The sequence below is a fragment of the Kogia breviceps genome, chromosome 3 (assembly GCF_026419965.1).
Source record: "Kogia breviceps isolate mKogBre1 chromosome 3, mKogBre1 haplotype 1, whole genome shotgun sequence".
Taxonomy (NCBI): Eukaryota; Metazoa; Chordata; class Mammalia; order Artiodactyla; family Physeteridae; genus Kogia; species Kogia breviceps.
Window position 1 is genome coordinate 62,705,798 of NC_081312.1, and position 21,255 is coordinate 62,727,052.

Consider the following 21,255-nt stretch of genomic DNA (forward strand, 5'->3'; position numbering starts at 1 on the left):
AGGCTGCATGGGACTCCAGGGATTCAGAAACCCGGGGGGAAAGACAGCACAATTTCACAGGATTTGGGATAAAAACCAGCTCTTTTCTTTTCTAGGTGGTGCAGTGATGCTGATGGTTTATGAATACAGCTATTCATGGCTTCAGGAGAACTGGTGATTGCCTGCAGAGTATTTTTCCCCCTTGTGATAATGGATATTCATTATACAGCACCATGGGAAGAAGAGAATATCGATCAGCTGAGCCGATACAATGATAAATTATAATTATACAATTATATACAATTATAGAGGGCAAAACAGTTTGTTCAAGAACAAAACCTATTTTGATACTTCAAAAATTATCTCTAGACAATTAGAAACTGTCATTTTGGTCATATCCATAAAACTGTGAGAAGAAAATTACTACTGTGAAGCAATGAGGTATATAAACTGAATATAGAAAAATAGCATGAAATCAGATATATTTCATAAAAGCAATATAAATTTTATGACCTATGTTCCTCTTACACGGCTTCACAAGGAAAATTCATTGTATTGATGATTATTTTCTCCCAAAAGTTCAAGAAGTGCTTAAAAGTGAAAAAAAAATTAAGCCAAAATTTAAAGTTTTTATAAGGAATTAAATTCTTCAATAAATAGTATTTAATCATATACAAGGAAAATATTTCTAAAGTGTATTAAAATGATCTTTTAAAATTTTATGTTAAAATGTGAATTTGTTGATTTCTTTTAGTAATAATACTCATCTCAGCTATATTTTCCTAAATCTACTTTATATTTTGCACTGTTGGTTAATATTTTAAAATCATGATATTTGAAGTCTTTTATGACAAATATAAAACATGAAATTATATTAAACTACTTTCCCTTTGAAAACAAGTTTTAATGCTGAAATATTTTCATGCTAAATCACAAATTCGAACCACTCCTTGGGCCCGTTTGTGCTACCTGTATTTGCATCAAATACCTTTGTTCAGAACTCTTACCTATGCCATTCTTAAAAATGACGTTTAGAATAAAACTACATTTCTAGGTTATTAGTTTTAAGTGACTGTTTCAGGTGTGAAGTCGACTAACTGCAGTGTTAGAATATGTATTATGAAGGGGAAAATGTTTCAAAGGAGAAGTACATTCTTAGCATTTCCAAAGATTCCTGTACTAACATGCACTCCAAAATTTATCTCCTTGGCATTGATATAACCAAACTTAATTTTATATCCGCATCCTGAAATGATGCTACTTCAGTAGCTAGAGTCAACAAAAATATCTGCATGTTCTAGATGGCACCTGTAACTACTACAAGATATTTCTACCATGAAGCTGTGTCACTAAAACATTTTGAAAATAAAAAATGAAAGATAACATAGTAATTATTACTTTTTATTAATTTAGAGCATTTAAAGTATAAAAATAAAGGCTTTTTGACATACTGTATATACATACACAGCCTTCGGTTATACATCCTTTCCAACGTGTTTTTTAATTTATATTTCAGCCCAGTATTTAATGAGGGTCGTTAAAAGTAGGACAAAACAAGAGAAATAAGAATCTGTCTGTTGTCCAACTGCATTCTATCCTTCAGGTAATACTCTTGCCTTCTGTGAAAAAGAGCACTGCCTGCATAGAGGCCATGAAATTGAACCTTTAACCTCTCCATGTGGATGGGATGGAAAAGGATCTCTGAAGAGTGCATTTGCCAGGTTAAAAACAATACTTTTACCCCCTAAGAATCAGAGGAAATATGTCAACAGTAACCAATAATAATAATGTTTTAAAAATCAAACAACCCCATATCCCATCCCACTTTCCTTCTCGCATTTTTAAAAGTAGCTTTAAATCATAATGTGCTTTAAATAGCCAATTGTATTTGGGCTTTCTCTTTTTAAATTTACTCCATGTGAATTCACTGTTGCTAAGAAAAAACATAGGGAAACAAAGAAAGGAAAACTTTGATACTATTAATGTTAGATTTTTAAAGATACAAGAACCGGAAAAAATATATAAATAGCATAATAACAAGAGATTTCTTAATTTAGATAAAGAAAATAACAGTTATGTTTCCATACAAACAATTGATATTTTTTAAAGACTCCTAATAGCCACCTAAAAACATCTGATAAGGAATAATTCTGTACCTTATGTCAGTTTTTCTGCATGGCAGGAGAGTCCCTGTACAGTGTGGTTTTAAAGTCTCCACCAAAATGTTGGACTGGTGTTTTGTTCCATTCGGTTTATAGTCTATTTTCTCACCAGACTGGGAACTCCAGATGCCAATAGGAGTTTTACAAGATCAAAGGAAGACTACGGCCCTGAGAGTTCATCTGCCCCTTCTGCGTATTCTCCTGAAGTTAGAATCTTCTGTTTGCAGCGCTGAATTTCAGTTGCTTTAGAAACAAATGCAGTTTACAGCTCTCTATGAGATATCTGCTGCTTGAAAAAAGCAGTTCCTCGAACACAGCTTGTGTGTCAGAAATCTGCTTACTGTTTATATCCTGGTGATTTGAAAACCTAGCTAATCTAGCCATCTGAATTTTAGATGAGGCCATGAAACCGATGTGACAGAACTGGATTGCCATGTGGGCTGTGCACAGCACAGACAGGAAGAAATCAAAATCACCTAACGAACGCATCTTTAACATCCATATCTAGTGATGTGCCCTGTTAGTTATTGCACAGAATTAATACCAAAAAACCCGCAATATATTAATTTTCCAATAGATGAATTGTACCAATGTTTTAAAAACGTATTTTCAAGCCTATATTGCCAAGCAGGAAGAACCTTCTAAACAGAAGCAATTACAACTGTAGAATTTTGCCCAAGAAAATCAACTGTTTTAAAATACAACACATAATCACATGCTCACACACACACACACACACACACACACACACACACACACACACCCCTCAGCTCTATGATTAACACTAAAGTGAAAAACAAATTGGTTTAGAAAGATCCATCAGTTAAACTGTGTCCTGTAACTCCAGAAATGAATAAAGGGAATTTTTAAAAATTAAATAGCATTTGTATTTCTAATACCACCACCAGTTTACCTACACGTGAAACATGCTTCTGTACAACAATGTAAACTTCACAGCAAGCCATTTTTACATTCATTAGAGCAGAATTTTCCATTGTCTTTAAATTACAACGTGATTTTGGGCTGAGATAGCTGAACACACAGGTAAGCCAACAATAACAGTACAATTTAGTTTCACAGTGGTTTTCTTAACATAAAGTTCATTTTAAGTGTCTTTGCAAAGCATTTCACATTAAACTTAAGTTTCTAAGTGACTTCCTTTAGAGCCTTGTTCAGATATTTTCCACCCTCTTGTCTTTATATGCTTGGCATGTGTGTTGTTTGATTGGGATACAAAATGGGAGACTGGCTTGTTTTATCTGTGTTTTGAGTCCTCTGTTGTAGAAAGAAAATGTCTTTCATGAGATGTTGAAGCCTTCACTGCACACACAAAATCTGGGGCAAGTCCAGGTCCAGGAGCCTGAGCAGCCCACCACCAAACAGAGACAAAGACATTGCCGGAAAGTCACCTTTGCAAAAAGAAAGGAAAAAAATAGAGACGGGTGGGGGCAGGGGAGGGGCCTATCCCATGGAATGAAAACACAAATGCACCAGAGTCCATATTTACACACTAATAGAAAGTATAAACATTATTGTATTTGGAACCAAGTCAAAACACCAGGAGGAGCTAAATTCAGATATTGCTTAAGTTATACATATATTTTCCAACAAAATATGCCATCTGTTAAAAATAAACAACGGATCACTCAAGTCAATTATTGATTGGTTTCCTAATGATGAATTAAGGATTATTTTGTTACCTTATTTGATTAGAGGGTGTAGCATAACTTTTTCTATACCTATTTTCTTTTATTGATTTTGCAAAATCTCAACAATTGCACGTTTCAGAAGTTCAGGTTGATTTAGAATAAATATACACATGTGGTTTTACCAAAGACTAGTTTTAAAAGTTCCTTAAGCCCTTTGAGGGGTGCAGGTTTCTTCACTACGTTAAAACAGTGTGTGGCCAACACAAACCTCTCATTCAGTCCTTAACATTGCTTTTGTTTTTAACTCCTACAGTCATGTCAGGTGTTCTGTGAGAGAGAAGTTATGGTAAGAGATATTTAAGTGTCATCAGCACAGAGGATGTGAGTCCGTAAAGCCAGCTTTCGAGGCAGGAGGGTTGGAGGGCAGAGGGGTGGGATCCGAGACCAGGGGAAAAGGGGAGGGTGTGCCGAGAGGTGGGGGGACTCGGGTGAAGCTGCGGCAGACGGAATCTCCCATCAGAGTGCGGAAGCCGTGACAGAGTGGCTACCTTCTCGGGCTGCCTGCATTCCCTTGAACGCCAGCGACGCGGGAATGTCACAGTTGTGGGGGGAAAGTGGGGTGCCACTGGCATGTTGCCACCCGTGTCCAGCAACATAACCAGAAGGAGCAGCGCTGTAGGTCATGTAAGGCGACACTTGGGCTGGGGTAGGATAAGGAGCCATGCTGGATGCTGACACAAAACTGCTTACAGCTGGGAGACCATTTGGTGCCTAAGAGGAGTAGGAAAAGAGAAGAGGTGAAAATAATCACATTAGAGCGGTTGACATTTCACGAGTTCTTAGAAAGAAGCAGAATGTCAGTTCTGAGTAGTAACTAACAATATTCTGACCCTACTTTCTGATTTTTTGTTGTTGTTGTTTAGACTTGACTCTTTTTATATTCTAAATGCATTCACGGTCTTGCTACTTAAACATGTTCTTTCCACAAAGATTTTGAGGAGGCTACAACCAGAAAATACGCAGTATTTGCTTTTGCTACTTGGAATTATAGGAAGGAAATGCAGGGTGAGAAAATAATTAATTGTGATTAAGTACTCTTAGAATCCATTCAGCTCTCTATCTGCCTTTGTCAACCCTCCCCATACTTTAGTTTTGTTTGACTCTTTTGTTGAGTCATTTGTGAAGGGCCTGGTTGGTATAGCTTTCATTTCCAGTAAAGAAGGGCAGAGTATGGGCTGTCACTTTAGAAACTCAAAATGAGCATGACCTTTGTTAAATAAAACGTGGGCCATATTTTAAAACACCATATTGAAAATGCTTGTTGGACGAAGGACATGCAAAATCAGGCAGTGTGTCTATAAGGGTTTTTAAATGACAATTGGGAGTATATTTTCCAGAGCTATTTTATCAAAAAGGAAACTGTCAGAATATAAAAGAATCGCATATGCATGGTTTTGAAATTGGAAAATTTGCTTGCTAAGTTTTAGGGCCCTGTGATCTGAATTTTTAGAAGCCACATGGATAAATCTCTTGAAATGAATTTAAATGTAAAATGTTAGTTTGCAAACAAAATGCAGCAACGCTGGCAGGCAAGTCTGCCTAGAAGCCAGTGTTCTCTTGGCAACAAATAAATTATTGTTGGTATCGTTACTATTAACAACACCAAAAACACCCTGATTTCTAATCCTCATTCTGGCATGAATACTTGGCATCCTTCTTCAACTAACTTCATTTTTCCCCCTGAATGCCTACATTGTTGGGGCTTCCTTGGTGGCGCAGTGGTTAAGAATCTGACTGCCAATGCAGGGGACACAGGTTTGAGCCCTGGTCCGGGAAGATCCCACACGCCGCGGAGCAACTAAGCCCGTGTGCCACAACTACTGCGCCTGCGCTCTAGAGCCCACGAGCCACAACTACTGAAGCCCGTGTGCCTAGAGCCCATGCTCTGCAACAAAAGAAGCCACTGCGAGGAGAAGCCTGCGCACCACAAGGAAGAGTAGCCCCCGCTCGCTACAACCAGAGAATGCCCGCACAGCAGCAAAGGCCCAATGCAGCCAAAAATTAATTAATTAACTAAATTTTAAAAAACATTTCTACATTGTTTAGAAATAAAGAAGATCCTGTTTCCTGGTAGTGATGTGAATAAATAAACATATCACCATATTTCCTAACGAAACTATAATGTAAATAATAGAAATATTATTCATAAAACCAATTTAAGCCTTAGAGGTAAGAAAAGCAGGCATATGTTGGATACTTTTTCCAATTCAATTGCAACGCAGAAATTGTTTTCTAATTTAATTCATTTGGTTATTATTTTCACTTCCACATCTATGAGAATGCAACAGTGGGGTCTCAAAAATGATTTTCTCAATTTAGAGTAATGCATGGAGTAGAATATATACATGAATGTGATTTAACAGTACTTGTGGATTTCTGACAAAATATGAATAAAAGTAGAGGAGTTAACTTTGCGTAGTTCTATAAGAAGACACACCTTGTGTTCTGTCAGAGTGCTTGTTCTTTGAAAAATGGGGAAGAGGAAAGGAAACTGAGGTTTCCTGAATCTGTCCTATGTCCCAAGCACTAAGAAATATCCAACATATTTTATCGAATAATTGGAACTGACAAATTGTATCTCATTTTAACCTATTGAGTTTATAATAATTACAAGATAATTTATAATGGGTACAAAGCGATGTTCAATTGAAATTAAAATGTGTTACAAAGGATGATACTTTGTTTTTTAACAAAGAAGCCATTGCACATCACTGCTGAATATAAATGAAATATCATCCTCTTTTTATACAAAAGAATATAGATTAAGGAGCTTAGCCATTTACCCTAGGCCAATCAGCAAGTCCATGGCCATGTGTTAAAAGAAATTTTCATCCCTGTCTGCTGCAGGATCCTCTGTAGCAAATCATGCTACTCTCCCAGACAATTAAAAGATAGATACAATTTAATTTCAAACTAGAGCATCTTTTCTGGTAAAAGATTCTTTCCTCTTCTAGAACCTGATTCTCATTCTTAGATCCTAATTCTGTTTCTTAACTTCTAAAAGAAACTCTTTTTCCTGCTTTCTGAAAATGGCTTATTAGAAAATGGCTCAAAAAAGATACACTTTAAGGCTCTCAACAGATGAGTATGAAGATACACAACTGTCAAATTGCAGAAGAAATTTAACATTACATAGAGATTTTATTTCTGATCATTATTATCTAGAATTTTCCCAATAACCTAAGAGAAATTAGTTTGGAGAGGGATTGTTCCAATTCAGTTATGGAAAGGTGTTTGCATCTATATTTGGCCTCTTCCATTCTAGCATTAATTAATATTTTATACTATTTGTGCCAATGTGCACCAAGAATCATAAAATAAGAATGTTAAGGTTGAAATTACTTTTAAAATAATGAAAACCTTTGCTCAACATTTTCCAAGTACACAGGTTAGATTATTTAGTATAATACAGAAACAGCATATTGTTTAGTAATACACTAGCAGAAAAAAAATGTATTGGTGAGTTCAATTTTTCATCACAGCTAAGTTTTTCCTCCTCATTCTGTTTTCTTTATATTTTTTCTATCATTCAACATTCCATGTCTCTCTGAAATACTTGCTTTGTTGTAGTCCCTTTCCCTTCCTTACACACTTGCCCTTGGAACCACTGCTCCCTGATGTGACCCCTTTATTTGGGGCTCTTCAGCCATTCTGATGTAATGTCCACAATCCCTTCCATGGGTCCACTTCTTTTTGCCCAGAGATGTTCTCCCTGAGAAGCCAGGCTGGACTGGACTCTCATTTTAGATAATGCTCCTAGGAATGGGGGGGGTGGGGAATGTTGGATTTAGGCCCCTGTTACCTTCAGGTGCCTTACTTACTCCATAACTACATTTGTTTGTCAGGTGTAAAAAACACTAAGAGTTCTTTCCAGATTTCTCCATTTTCTATTAAGGCAAACTTGTTTTTTATGCAATTAGTCCTATTAGTATGAAATATTTCAAAGTTCTCTAAAATCTGCAATATATTTAGAGTCATTTTAGTGATGTGGGCCCCTCTGTACTGCAGAAAGGTAAGTTGGGAAGGGAAGCTCAGAGAAGTTTGACGTCCTAGTCTTGTAGAAAAAGGCAAGGGGAGGCTAATAAAGTGTTTGCTTAAAAGGAAAAAAAAAAGAAATCTTTAAACTTAAACAGTTTAAAAATAGCTCTTAGCTTTCCCTCAGGTTAAATTATGACCTAGATTTGGGGTGGAAAAGTTTTGTATTAATTTCCCTTTTTACTTTTAAAGTTCAGATTTAGAAATTTTTAAAAATGGCATGAGCAAGATAACAGAACAACCATGCTTTAACTAAAACGTACCTGCCACCTTCACTATTCATTCATTCTAGTAACTCAATAAACACATCAATTTTCTCACTATTAATTTTGAAACATGGCATTAGTAAAAGGTATAAATCTCTACCAGGTAAAGTAATTGTTATTTATGATGCAATCACTGAAAGAGTAAAATTTTCCACCACAAAGGAAAACAACTACAGGTAGCATTGATGTTTGTTTATTCTTTCCAATAAAAGAGTACATGACTTAAACTTCCAAAATCTGTTTAATGTTTTCAGTGAAGGGCATGTAATTAATCTGAAAAGCTAGTTAGGCTGAGTAGAGACTACCAAATGTTCACCATAGATATAGTGGGAGCAAACATGCTAAATTACTCTATTTAATTGGATTGTAAATATGATTTATAAATCGACCAACATATGGAATCCCCAGGGAAAAGTAAACAAATTTTCCAAATGAAACCCCAGCAATGGGCATGTAATGGAAATCTCATTTTTGAAAATGATTTTACCTAAAGATTCCATAAATAAAACCTCAATCCATCAACCCCTTTTTCATGTGGATCTTCCATGAAAGCCCTGAGAATCCTTTCCTCTAAAGAACTGTACAAGGGTCCTCCCTAAGGCAAACTATCTTCTACCTAATGTTGAGAACGAGATTTACTACTACAAAATAAAATAGACCAAATTGTATACCCTGGAAAAAGTAAGTTCCTTGCTCTGTTGAATGTTTCTAGAAAAAGATGGGTTTTTATCCCACTGACATTAAATGAAAGAGTCCAGAAAAAATACATAAGATGCAATGTAGTCTAGTTAAGGTCATCATAAGAGAGAATGAAAGTATGAGTTTTCATTGCATTTGTTCTAAAATGTTAGAAATACAGGTTTGCCAGTTTTCAAAAATATTCCTAAGTGAGTATGTCGAGAAGCTATAGTGGCAGAGAGCTAGACTGTAAACAATTTGAGGACAGGGACTTGTCTTTAATCATCTCATATCCCCACAAAATGGGACACATTATAGGCGTTTCATAATCATTTGTATACTTAAGGTAGTGCAGCCTTTTGAAAGCAAAAGATGTGTTGCTCTTGCTTCTAAAAAACAACAAGAAAAAAAAAAACTGGACACCCTTTATCACAGAAAAAGCATTACACTTTAAGTAAGCAAAATGAGTAAAGCTGTTGAAAAGGTAAATAAAAGTTGTAACGTAGCTATTTCATTATTTGATTTATGGTCATTCCATTTATTCCCCACCCCCACCCCCAGAGAAAATGGAAATGCATTAGTATCCAAACACTTGTGACCATGAAAAACTGGTATGACAACTGTCTGGCAACTAGATGTTATAGACTATTCTTCAGATGCTGGTAGTTGTCTACTCAACATTTTTTCTCCTGAAGAAAATGCAAATAGCAGTGCCAAGTCTTCTATCCACAGTCTTTCATCCACTCATCAGTTCTACCTGGTTCTTCCCTTATGACAAAATCAGTTTACCTTGGCCTTATAATAAAGTAGGTTCAGCCACAAATAGAGATGTGCTTCACCTAGAATTTCAACCTCGATATCATAAGCAACAAAAAGCTTCAGATCTGAAAATAAACAAGATTCTCTCTTTTTTTGGTGAAATCATTTTTCTGACTGCTGTCCTACCCTTCTTAGTTCGTTATGCAATAACCTAGTAAAATAAATCTGACAAAATGAAATGACTGTTGTAAATATGGTTTCAACATTCATCCAAAAGGATCTTAATTATGGATAATTGCAGATCTAAATGTCTCTAGGTAATGGAAAGCTGCTATTTAAAATGTTTTTCTAAACTTTATTTTTCCAAAATGTTATTAAAATTAATGTAGCCTTGAAAAACATTTAAATTGCTTTTTTTTGTATTTTATATGACACACTTTAGTGATACATAATCATTAATTTTGTTTTAAAACATAGTTAAAAGTTAATCAGGTCAAAGAATATTTTTCATAATAAATAACATGAATTTCAAAGACTATTGGCATTTGCCTAAAATTGCATTCTCTACAAAATTGTAAATTATTTAACACAAAGTTAACTTTGTTTGATATGAAGAAAAATCCACGGCAACTTCATTTATATTTTCATAAGAACAGTGTGTCTGCAAGGACAGCCAGTCTGTTAAATAATGCACTAGAAAATTATATTCAGGATGCTGAAATACTATCTTTATTTCAAATACAATGTACAAATAAATGTTTCATAAGAATTTCAGATGTCTCCAAATTAAACTCTTTTCACATCTCATTTAACTCTGAACTTTTTCATAAATTCAAGTATTTATTATAGACTATTCTATATTCCTGAGATCTCAATTTGTAGCTAATTTTATATTTAACTTGCTGTCTGAGTTGATGTATACTACCCCAAAATGAAGATACTCAAAGATTATAAATCTACCATTCAGATTACTTTAATTAGAGTACCAGATATTCATTTTTTTCTGAGAAAGCATGCCCAATTACACAAAGAAAATTTTAAGAACTATACAACTGTTTATAAACTGTTAGAATGAGGCATTAATTCATTAAGTACCATGTATAAGGTAGATCTATTCCAACCTCATGTTTCTCTGTATGTTTTTGTTTTTGTTTTTTTGCCATGCAGTTGCATTCAAGAGAGGTTTTACACTTTCCACAGAAAAGGACCAGGGATTAGGAACCATAGAACATTACTGTCATTCAGAGTCAGATGAGATTAAAGAGTTCTAGCCCAATATTAAATGTGGGTGAAAAAAGCCAAAATAAATATCCTTTTTCTTCTATCCTCAAAGATAGACAATAAGGACTTCTGAATGGCACTATAAAATATCAATTACAGTGTAATATTAAAGTGTACAGTTTGAATATTCTAAACTAATGTTTTAAAAACAAGATAGATGTGTGCATAAGGTTCTAATTACTAGCAATCGGGCATCTTTCTTTGCAGTTTAAGCTGAAAATAGAAACTCTAGATTACAGTAATCAATAGAACCTATGATCAGTTGGCAAGTCAGACCCTCTGGTAATTTTACAGGTATATTCTGACAACGGATTATGCTCTAAATCCTATAATCCTGAACCCTTGATTTCCTCCTTTATATACTAAAATGAAACTGAGATTATATAATACTACACTATTTAATAACAACCATAAATGCACTAAAAGTATTATGTGCAAAATTTTTTGAGAATTTTCTTTTGCCAAAGACTTTCAATTTTTGTTTATAATACAAATAGAGAAAAGTTTAACCTAAGTTTACACTAGGGTTGTGGAAATGTACATATGCTGATAACATTTTGAAAAATAACTTTAAAAAAATAAAACTACCCTTTGAATATTTGTAGGAGAAATGCATAGATGTATGGAATACACACACACAACACACCTCACATTTGCATGTTTGTTTATGAGCAAGTTTTAATGTATAATTTTACCCTCAAGGAAATCAACATCTAAATTCCAAAACTGCTCACAAAATGACACAGTCTAAGTGTATGTATCTACTCAGCACACCTTCAGCATTAAGCACTATTTTGGTAATTATAATAGAGTAGCTACTGATTTAATTATGCACAGAAATTTTTCAAGTTTTGATATTTTACATCATTTGTATTCTCTTGCTACATGGCAATGCAGAAGATTAGCATATTGCCATTAAGAACTTTGCAAACAAAAGTTTGATACAAATGTCTTTTTCTTCTGCAAAAATATTTTAACTTGTCCTCAAGCATTTAGAACAATACTTATTTGGCCACTTATTTAAGTTACTTACTCTTATAAATCTGATAATTAAGTGACTTGATATTCACTGCATAAAATGTAATGGATTTTTAATGTTCAGAATATACAGGATAGATTACTTGACACAGTGTTCTATTTTTATTTTAAATTGATTAGTTTCATTTTGAAGTGTATGTATTAACTAACCATTTCTTTTTTTTTTTTTTTAACTAACCATTTCTAAACAAGATAATACACTAGGTCTATAATTCAAGGGAGTAAAAATAAAAGTAACCATAAAGATTTTTGGATTATGACGCTGCTTTATATATAAACTGGGTTCATCAACTACATGTGGGAATTAGAGACGTTTATTTTCAACTCTGTACTTCACAATGTTATTCCAGGAAATGATGACCTAATAAACATTACTGAGCACCAATTAAATGCTTACTACTCTGTATGCCAGGTGCTTTATAGATGCTCTATTGTCTGTAACAAAATACCTTGACACTTTTTGACTATGAGCTGGCTGACCGAAGTATATTCTGACAAAAGAAAAAATGTCTTGTTTTTTGAGTCAATCTCTAACGCCATTTCTATCATGGTAATATTTAATGAATGCCTACTATGTGCCCTATGGTTGCATTATCTCATTGAAATTTCACATCTCTTGAGGTTGGCCCTATTATTTCCCTGTTTTATAGATTAAAAAAATGGAGGCTCTAAAAGGTTAATAACGAGTAAGTGGCAATGGTGCCATTGTATATAATGCCTCTTCTTTACGAATTACCTGCTCTTCTGTGGAAGGTAGTGACAAATTTTCTTACAATTTCTCTTTGGCATTCTTTACAGTAGAAGGAGATTCAGGAAAGGGACCCTCCTTCCTTGCTGCTATTTTCTGTGATATTTGTCATGGGAGAGCTACTAATATATATGGGATTCTGTTTTAACAAAATAGGGAGGGAAGAGGAACTGAAAATGGGGTTTGTTAGGGAAAATAAAGACTAGGATTTTTTTTTTCCCAATTGAATAAACGTTGCAAGTTCCACTGCGCTTTAAAAGTTTATTTTAACAGATAAGAAAACATAAAAAGTTTTAAGACTTCAAAATAATAAAATGAAAACTGGGTATTTTGAGGCTTTGGATTGGAGTTTGGTATGAATAAATTTGCAAACCTACACAGGTCTGCTCAAAGAAACCTTACGCTGCTTTAAGGTCCAGGTTTGTTTTTGTTGTTGTTGTTGCTTTTTTGAGAGCTTTGAACTCCTGACTCCACCGTGGTGATGAATTTAGACTCAAAACTCTTGGGCTTTTGTTGTTGTGGTTGCTTAGTTTTTCTCAAAGGAAAAAACAAAACAAAACAAAACACGGGTGTTTTAATTTTTCTTTTGGAGAGTTGGGGGAGGGAGAGAGGGAAAGAAAAATTAAACGGTCCACAGCCAGCCCGTATAATTTGAGGTTTTCTCACTAACCTCCCTGGGGAGATTACGACGTGACCTTTAATCGGGAAATGGTAACTTTACGCAGTTTATCTGCTTGCCCTCTCCTCGCCGTCGCAGGACCAGCCACGCGCGTCCGTTCTCTGGGAGCCGCGGACCGTCCGCGCTGGAGGAGCCGCAGCGGCGCGCCCTCGGGCATGCAGACCGCTCGTCCCGCGCGCAGCTGGGAACCCACGGCCGCTCTCCGGGCCCCTCGGAGGCGCCTTCCCGGGTAAGTGTACCCCGACGCGAGCCGCGGAAAGGGCTTCAGGCGCGACCTCCCCGCGCCTCCAGCGGCCGAGCAGGCCCGGAGGCGCTTCCAGGGCCGCGGGGGTCGAGGCCTCACTACGCCCTCGCGGGTCCGGGCCTCCGTCCCGCCCCCATCGCCCCGGCCTGGGGCTCGTGGTCGCCACGGGGAGTGGACCTGGGCCTCTCCTCGGTCGAGGCTCCGAGAGGGGCCCGGGGCCTCCGTCGCCCGAACACCCACGGCCCACCCGGCGGGGCCCTCGCCTCCTCACCTGAGCGTACTTGGCTTCCTGCTCCAAGGCCCCCTTCTCCAGCCCGTTCACCGCGTGCGGGGCGGCGGCGGGGAAGTTGCTGCGGCCCAGGCTGCTCCACTCCTCCACCTTGGGGCTGTGGTAGGGGGAGCTGTCGCTTACTCCTGGGAAGGAGGAGAGGGCGTCAGGCTGGAGGGCCAACCGCGCGCCCCCTCCTGAGACCGGCTGCGAACCCGTGACCCGCGAGCGCGAGGGCTGCGACCTCTGCCGGCCCCCTGCCCTCCGCCTCCCAGGGGTGCGGGAACGGCCGCTCCGGGCGGGAGCCCAGGGCCCGGCCAAGGTGACTCGCCTTGAAGTAGGCCTCTCCCCTAAGCCCGCGGGAAGATACGTTTTTCCTTTTTCATCCGGCCTTTGATTACCTCCTCGCGTCCTCAATCCCCCAGGGAAACGAGTGGAAGGAATCTGAGAATTTTCCCCCAGTTTTCCCAAATCGGGGAAAGAACCCGTGAAACTGGATGCGCCGTTCTCCCCATTCCTAAGCCACGGTCCCAATCCTGACCCAGGGTCGACCGGGGTTCGAGAAAAATCTGAGACTGGTGCCAACTGAAAAGGGAAAGAGGGTCTCCCAGGCCTAACCGCGCCTATGCTGGCTCTCAGAGACATCCAGAAAAGTGCTCACTGTGCTGTGGAGATCTAGTACTTATGTCAACAGATGGAACAAAAAACCTGCAAAGTCCTTTGCAAACCAATAACTAAAGGATGCCCACAATATACATGCAAAACATAGGTGCACAGGTTTCTGCCTTCCCTATGTGCCTACCTCGTGTGAGACTACCCTTGATGTTCTATCTCTACACATTAAATACATGAGGTTATGTGCGTATGACTTAAAAAATAAATACTACAGTTACCACTGTAAATGCCACCAGTGTCAGAGATAAGGTTATAGGTTTTCTTTTTCAATGAAACAAAAGGTTAGGATAATTTAAGTATTTTGGAAAAGAAGTAAAACCATCAGCTATCCTTTATGTTTTTAATAGAGATGCAAAGAAAATTATATGGGCGTAAACTGATTACCACGATACCTAGAGGTGTACATATTGAGTCACTGGCATCTTTAAGTGAGCAAGTAGAATTTTTAAAAGATATTTGAAAACTCTGAGCAGTTGGTCTTTGGGACCCATGGGTGGAGGACTGAATGAAGTTTGACAAAGCTACTACAACTTGATTTTAAATACTTCCATCTGATACAGTGCTTCAAAGGGGCAATCATTTTGTAGAAACGATCATTGGTAGAACTAATCATTTTATATTCACAGATTTGTCAGAAAACAGGTTGTTTAAAGTTGGCATCCAGAATCAACAACATGTAGAATGAAGAGTTGCTCCTCTCCATAATCTAATACTTTTTCAACTGACATTTGGTCTGATTGTAGGCTCCCCAGGGAAGAAAAGTTTTCTTTTCAACTCTGTCAGTCTTTTTTCACTATGCCTCCTCCTCTCCAAAGAATTAGATGGTGTTCCAATTTGCACCAGGAAACTGTATTTTGGCCCAGAACTGCCAGTCTCTTCTTGCCTTCCCAGACAAAAGGCAATCGGTGGGCACAAGCCCGAAGTTATCTTAAGAAATTGAGATCCCCCTGCGCGCCCCCATTTCTGCTGATCTCACACTTTCCCATGAACCGGGGCTTCCTTTAAGTGTCAGTGAGGTCAGTTTATCCTATAAATCAAGGGCAAACTCTCTTCAACTAAAGCTCCAACCAGCTCCGAACAAGACAAAACCGGGCTCTTAGAAGGATCTTGTAAAGTCACAGTCAGAAAACAAGAAGATGAGAAATCAGGGCTATGCTTTAATTATTTTAAAAGATAATTGTGCCAATGTGGTGGCAACCGAGAAAGGCAGGAAACAATTAAAGGAACTATTTCCCCTTTTCCTATTTAATTTTTCCTCTGCTCTTTTTAAACTTCTGGCTGAGAAATTAAGAAGGTAGGCTCTTTATCTCTGCATTATTTAAATTCTGCGTCTAGGGCATTTTTTACTTTCTTTTCTCCCTACCGAGGAAGAAGTTAACGCTGTTTTTGTTTTGTTTTGTCCTGTTTTAACAACGCAGTAAAAGAAAACAATCTCGGGTCTCCTGCGGAAGCCCGACTAAGCACAAGGGCTCGAGGAATCGTTCTTAGCAAGCAGAAAAGACACTCACCACACGCAAGGTCAAGGGTGAGAAAGGAAAGGCACTACTGAAAACGTGCAGGGACTAGATGTCCACTCACATTCCCGGGGACTAGGGGGCTCTACAGGGAAGCGGCAGGCTCAGGAAAAACGGGAAAGAACAGAAAAGAGGACAGCATGGAATCGTGGTGAATTTTCTCTTCATCACAGCGGTAGTTGGTGCCACTTCCTAAGACATATATGTAGTGAAATCTGTTAAGGTAAAAAGTGTCGGGGGTGGGGGAGGAGGGGGAGGACAAAGAGAGAAATAAAGCAGAAAATTAGTCCCAGAATGAGCAATGCTGTAACACGCAAGTTACTAGTAGTAACTTCAGGACCTCCGTTTCCGAGGAAAATGAAGTGAAGCATAAGAATGAAACCAATTAGGTGACATTTGAACTTCCTGCCTGAGCAAATTTGGTCTGATTGCCAGAATGCAAGAAGAGCACTGCAGTTTCCACAGGGTGCCCGACTCCTCGCGGCCGCATCTGATCCCCAAACAAGCTGCCCGCAGCAGTGTCTGCAGCCGGCAGCCCCACGCCTGCTCGGGCCTCTCCGGCTGCGCCCCAAGTCCGGCCCCGGCGGCGCTCTCCAAGTGAGCGAGCTGGTCTGAGGCTGCGGCGGCGCGCGAGGCGGGGGAGGGTGGAAAATGCGAACCATGTGTCGGGGATGGGGGGATGCTGTGGGTCTGGTCGTTTGAGATGAGGCAGTAGACTGCGTGTGGCAAGGAAACGAAGGGCATGAATTTCACGTTAATGAGATCAGGACACCCCCTGGGAGGGCCCCTTACGTTCCCAAAGGAAGAAGCCTTAGGCGGTGGGTTAGACGCAGCCCCCCCCCCCGGAGGCCGCAGATACAGAGACCCCAGAGAGGGTGCGGAGGGAAGCGCTGCACATCCACACATCCCGTCCTCGAGCCCTTACCTTGGTCTGTGATGGAGCGAATGCCCAGGATGTCGGTGACGGAGTGGGAGGAGGGCCAGGTGCGCGGCATGGCCACTGAGCCGGGGATGGCGGGCACGCCGGGCGGCGTGGGCACCTTAGCCGCGGCCGCCGTGATGGGGCTGGGGTACGAGTAGATGTGGTTATAGGGCAGCGCCGGCTGCGGCGCCGGCTGGTGCTGCTTGTATGAGTCGTAATGGCCCTGTTGGGCCAAGTTGCCAATCTTGTTGCGCAGGATGCGGCTGATAGAGCTCACCGAGGGCACGTTGTACTTGTCACACACGCCGTCCGCCAGTAGGCGGTCCCGTATCTCCCAGGCAAAGATGCCGGGGTCCCTCTGCTTGTAGGTCCGGATGTGCTTAACCACAGTGGGGGTGGTAACCCGAGGCTTGCTGCCCCCAATGGCCCCTGGCAAGATCGAGCCTGTCTCATTGTAGCGCGCCAGGATCTTGCTGACGCAGCCGTGCGAGACCCGTAGCTGGCGGCTGATGTCACACGGTCGGATGCCCAGTTGGGCCAGCTCCACTATGCGAAGCCGGATGGCGTTGGGCAGCGGCCTCCCGTTCACGAATACTCCTCCCAGCTGGTTGACCTCCCCGAAGGCTGGCTCTGCAAAACGAACACATGGCGCGCGGGGACGCGCATCCGCAGTTTGGGACAAGCGCTTGCCACTCGGCCTCCGGCCTCCGAGCGCGTGATGGGACAAGGCGGATACACCCGCCTCGGACTAAGGACCCGGGCTTTCACCAAACCATAAGGTCCCCGAGCCTTGAGGAACGGCCGCAAATCACCGCGGTCGAGTCAGACCCTCCTCCCTCATTTCGGCAGTGCCTGCGGCCGCTACAGGCAAATATAGTGGTGAGACGCAGGGCCTCTCAGAGTGCTCAAAAGTCTCCGAAGCAGGCGGGGAAATCGGTCTCGACGCCTGCAAGCGGCTCCTTCTCGCCTACTGGCGCTAAAGTCCTTGTACCGCTCCCCCTTGATCCCCAGCTCCCCGCCTTGGGACCTGCGCAATTAGACAAAGTCTAGTCTTTTTTTCTGGTTGGCTTTTGTCCCCCACTCCACCCCGTGTCTGCGTGTATGTGAAACAAAATTTGGTCCGCAACTGGGACCACGGGGCTTGCTGATGCAACCGCTCCCTACTCTTGAAATCAGAAAATGGCATCAACAGCAGCAACCCAGTAGCCCGCGTTCAGACTGAGCTGCTGTGCGTCGCTGACCCTTAGCGTGTTCCTACAAGTTGTAGGAACACGAGCAAAGTCAATAAGGAGAGTGTGAGCGCTCAGTGGTGCGCGCCCTCGCGCGCCCTCCCTCCCTCCCTCTCCCGCTCCCTCCCTCCCATCCCGGTTCTGACAGCGTCCCCCTTCGCCACTCACCCATTGCTCCGAGCAGTACACCAACCGGGCCCCAGTTCCGCACTCCCAGAAAGAAACTTTTAGCGTGGCCTCAGTGGCCCGGTGTGTCGCTCCCCCGGGCCGCTGATGCCTTCGCTTCTCCCCGAGAGGAGGCGGCGAGAGTGCAAAAGGAAGGAGTAAAAGGAAGTCTGTGCCCCGATGAAAGAGGCTTGAGTTCTGCATTTCAATCTAAGCAGCAACGTGGGCTGGGCTGAGCTGGGCCGGGCGGCTCCGTCTATCACTCACTAGGGACACGCCCCCAAAGAGGAGGGTCCGAAGGCAAGCTGCATGATGATTGGTTTGGTCCGTTGAGCGACAGCACAGTCCGGGAAAGTCCTTCCGCTGTCTCTTTCAATCTTGCTCTGCACCTGGGTGACTAAATACAATGAAAAGAGGTGTTTGACACCTTCCCAGGGACAGCGCAAACAGACAGCAAAGTCAGACTGTTAAAAATGCTGAATAAGCAAATGAAAGCGTTTGGTCTGAATATGAGAGACTCGAAGGGAGAAGGGGCTGAGAATACTTCTTTGGGGGAAAGACGGACATCTCAGAATTTAACTTCAAACTCTAGGTGGGAAGTGAGCGCCACCGTCTTTGATGGTGGTGATGGTGAGCCTTCTTAGAATAGCCTGTCCTGTAAGCCTCGAGGGGATATCAGGAAAGGATGGCTGTTACCGGCGGGTCCTACCGCACTCCAGCCTAGCCAGGTGGCCAGAGCCCAGGTGTGAGAAGGTAGGCCCATCGGAGAGACGAGGAGAATTAGGGGTAACCAAGCCAGAGATGGAGGCCTTTGTTTCCACCAGGTGGAGGCCTCTCCCCCGGCCTCGTGACTAACGCCCCACAACAGTCCCTAGGGAGTTCATCCAGGAGCGCGGGGTAAAACCCTAGCCTAGACTCCAAGCAGGAACGTAGCCACACGCGGCTAAAGCAAGCGCACAGCCAACGTCGACCAGTTGCTAGCGCATGGGGCACTCTCTGCGGTCTGTGCGGAAGCCAGCGCGCCGCAGGGCTCAACCGTGTTGCTGGTCCGCTGGCCCTTGGTGCTGGACGAGGTTCTCCGGTTTTCCCCCACCAGTGAACCACTGCAAAGCGCTTTTGTTTAAATATGAGAAAGACTTGGTTCCAAGAAGGTGAACACTGAGCCTGCACATGTATGTGATTCCCACGTCTTCTGACTAGCTGCCAGAGGCCCTGCAGTTCAGCCTACCTTCTGAATTTTCACTTTCATTCACGCTAAGTCTAATCTCAAGTGTACAGTATTCTTTTTGGCAGTCAAAGTTATTCACATTTTGAGTACATTAGAATGCTAATCAAAATCAAAAGCAAGATGGGGAACATTTTTAATGAACTTGGGAGTTTGTACTGCTTTTGGTCGAGGATACTGATACTGCTACTTGACAGTCATACGTTAGCTCTTTCTTGTGCACACAGGTTTCGGGCTGCTTGTCCCACAGTCCTGAGGGATGGGCTCTGGTTTACACATAGGGAAGCTGACTGGGCCCCGATCCGGGGCCAGTAAGTGACAAGAGCCCAGGAAAAACTCATGATCAGCTGCGCGTTTTGAAACGAAAAGTAATCTCCAGATCCTCAGGTTTCTATGGTGGGGGTGCCCTCTAAGTTGAAATTTACAGGTAGGAAAGATTTGAAAGATAAAGGAACTATGAAGTCAAACATCCTTAATTCTTTACAATCAGGTTCTTGTGGAAAGTCCCACAACTAGAAATACTTGAACTTATCTGCCTTTTTGGTTGTTGTTGCTGTTTCAATTGTTTAAAATCTCGAAGTTTGACTTGACAGCGATTTCACCCCGGTCTGACCCGCAGTACCTGTTGTGTGGCACCCCCTGGTGCTCTACAACTCGGAGGTCCTTTGTGGATCCCAGATTTTAAAAGCAGCAGCTCCTTCTTGGGGCAATTTAGTTGAGTCTGCGGTATCTGAGGGGAGTATACGATTTTGCCTGAGGCTTGTGCGAAGGAATGAACGTGCTGGGCATCTTGATCAAGAGTCCCCCGACCCCTCTTCCCCCTCACTGACACACACTGAGTAGCGACCCCTGCACAGACTCTGTGCCCAGCTGTTGGGTGCCCAGTGGTCTCTTCTCAGACTCTGCAGGGCTGCGAAGTTGATAAAAGGCTGTTCGCCTTCTGACTGGCAAGACCCAGTGCCGTGATGTGTTTCTATGTGCTCTGTGAGGGCTTTAGCACCAGCACCAGCCTGGAGTGATCCAGAGACTCGTATTGTTTGGAGCTCTAGCTAGGAGGACCTAACACACAACTCCCTCTCGTTCGCCCCCAACTCCCTCAGTTGCCTCATATTTCCCGCACTGGTTCGCTGATGCCTCTCCATTTCCACCTGTGGTAGCACGCGGTCTTGTCTGAGGTGGATCCCCTGCTCCGCGCCCCTCAGGGGCCAGCAGGCCCTCTTTACGCCGGCAAGTGCGGATGTTCGGCACTCAGCTCAGCGCATTCCCGAGACAGCAGGCGAAGGATCTTGTTTGGGGACACTGAGTATCCGCAGCAACCTGAGGCCCGGGATCGGGGGCAAAAGGAGTCGTAGCTTCAGGGGACAGACAGAGGCGCCCAACCCTAGAGGAAGGGGCTGATGCAGAACCCTCCCAGGACGCACACTGAGTGCTGTGGCCAGGTAGCCGGACACCCGATGAGCTGGAGACCCGATGAGAGACAAGTGACCTGAAGTGGGGGGGAAGAGGGATTGGTGGGGGGGGAGAGGGATTGGTGGGGAGGAAAGATGGATTGGTGGGGGGGATAGAGGAATGGGGGGGAGGGAGAGAGAGGGAAACAGGGCCAGTAAGCCTCGACCGACAGTGGGCATAGGGATGCAGAGAAAAAAACAGGGTCAGTTGAGGTCAGCGCCCCCTGGTTA

At 42.1% G+C, this 21,255-nt stretch overlaps 2 protein-coding genes across 3 annotated transcripts in view; one reads left to right on the top strand and one right to left on the bottom strand.

The window, feature by feature from the left end:
- The window catches only part of SLC25A21 (solute carrier family 25 member 21), a 523,645-nt gene extending 522,209 nt beyond the window's left edge, over positions 1 to 1,436 (top strand). Inside the window, exon 10 of one of the 2 annotated variants that reach the window (XM_059055660.2) lies at positions 96 to 1,436. In XM_059055660.2, the coding sequence (XP_058911643.1) occupies positions 96 to 157 (62 nt within the window). In that variant the 3' untranslated portion in view covers positions 158 to 1,436. The remainder of the gene's footprint in view (positions 1 to 95) is intronic. The other variant, XM_067030681.1, reaches the window with a different exon arrangement.
- A 2,858-nt stretch (positions 1,437 to 4,294) lies between these two features.
- PAX9 (paired box 9) lies at positions 4,295 to 18,555 on the bottom strand. The gene is given in 5 exon segments (XM_067030606.1): positions 4,295 to 4,561; positions 13,850 to 13,992; positions 16,961 to 17,604; positions 17,606 to 17,718; positions 18,355 to 18,555. Coding segments are annotated over 5 exon segments (1,356 nt in total). The 3' UTR covers positions 4,295 to 4,306.
- Positions 18,556 to 21,255: the final 2,700 nt, after the last annotated feature.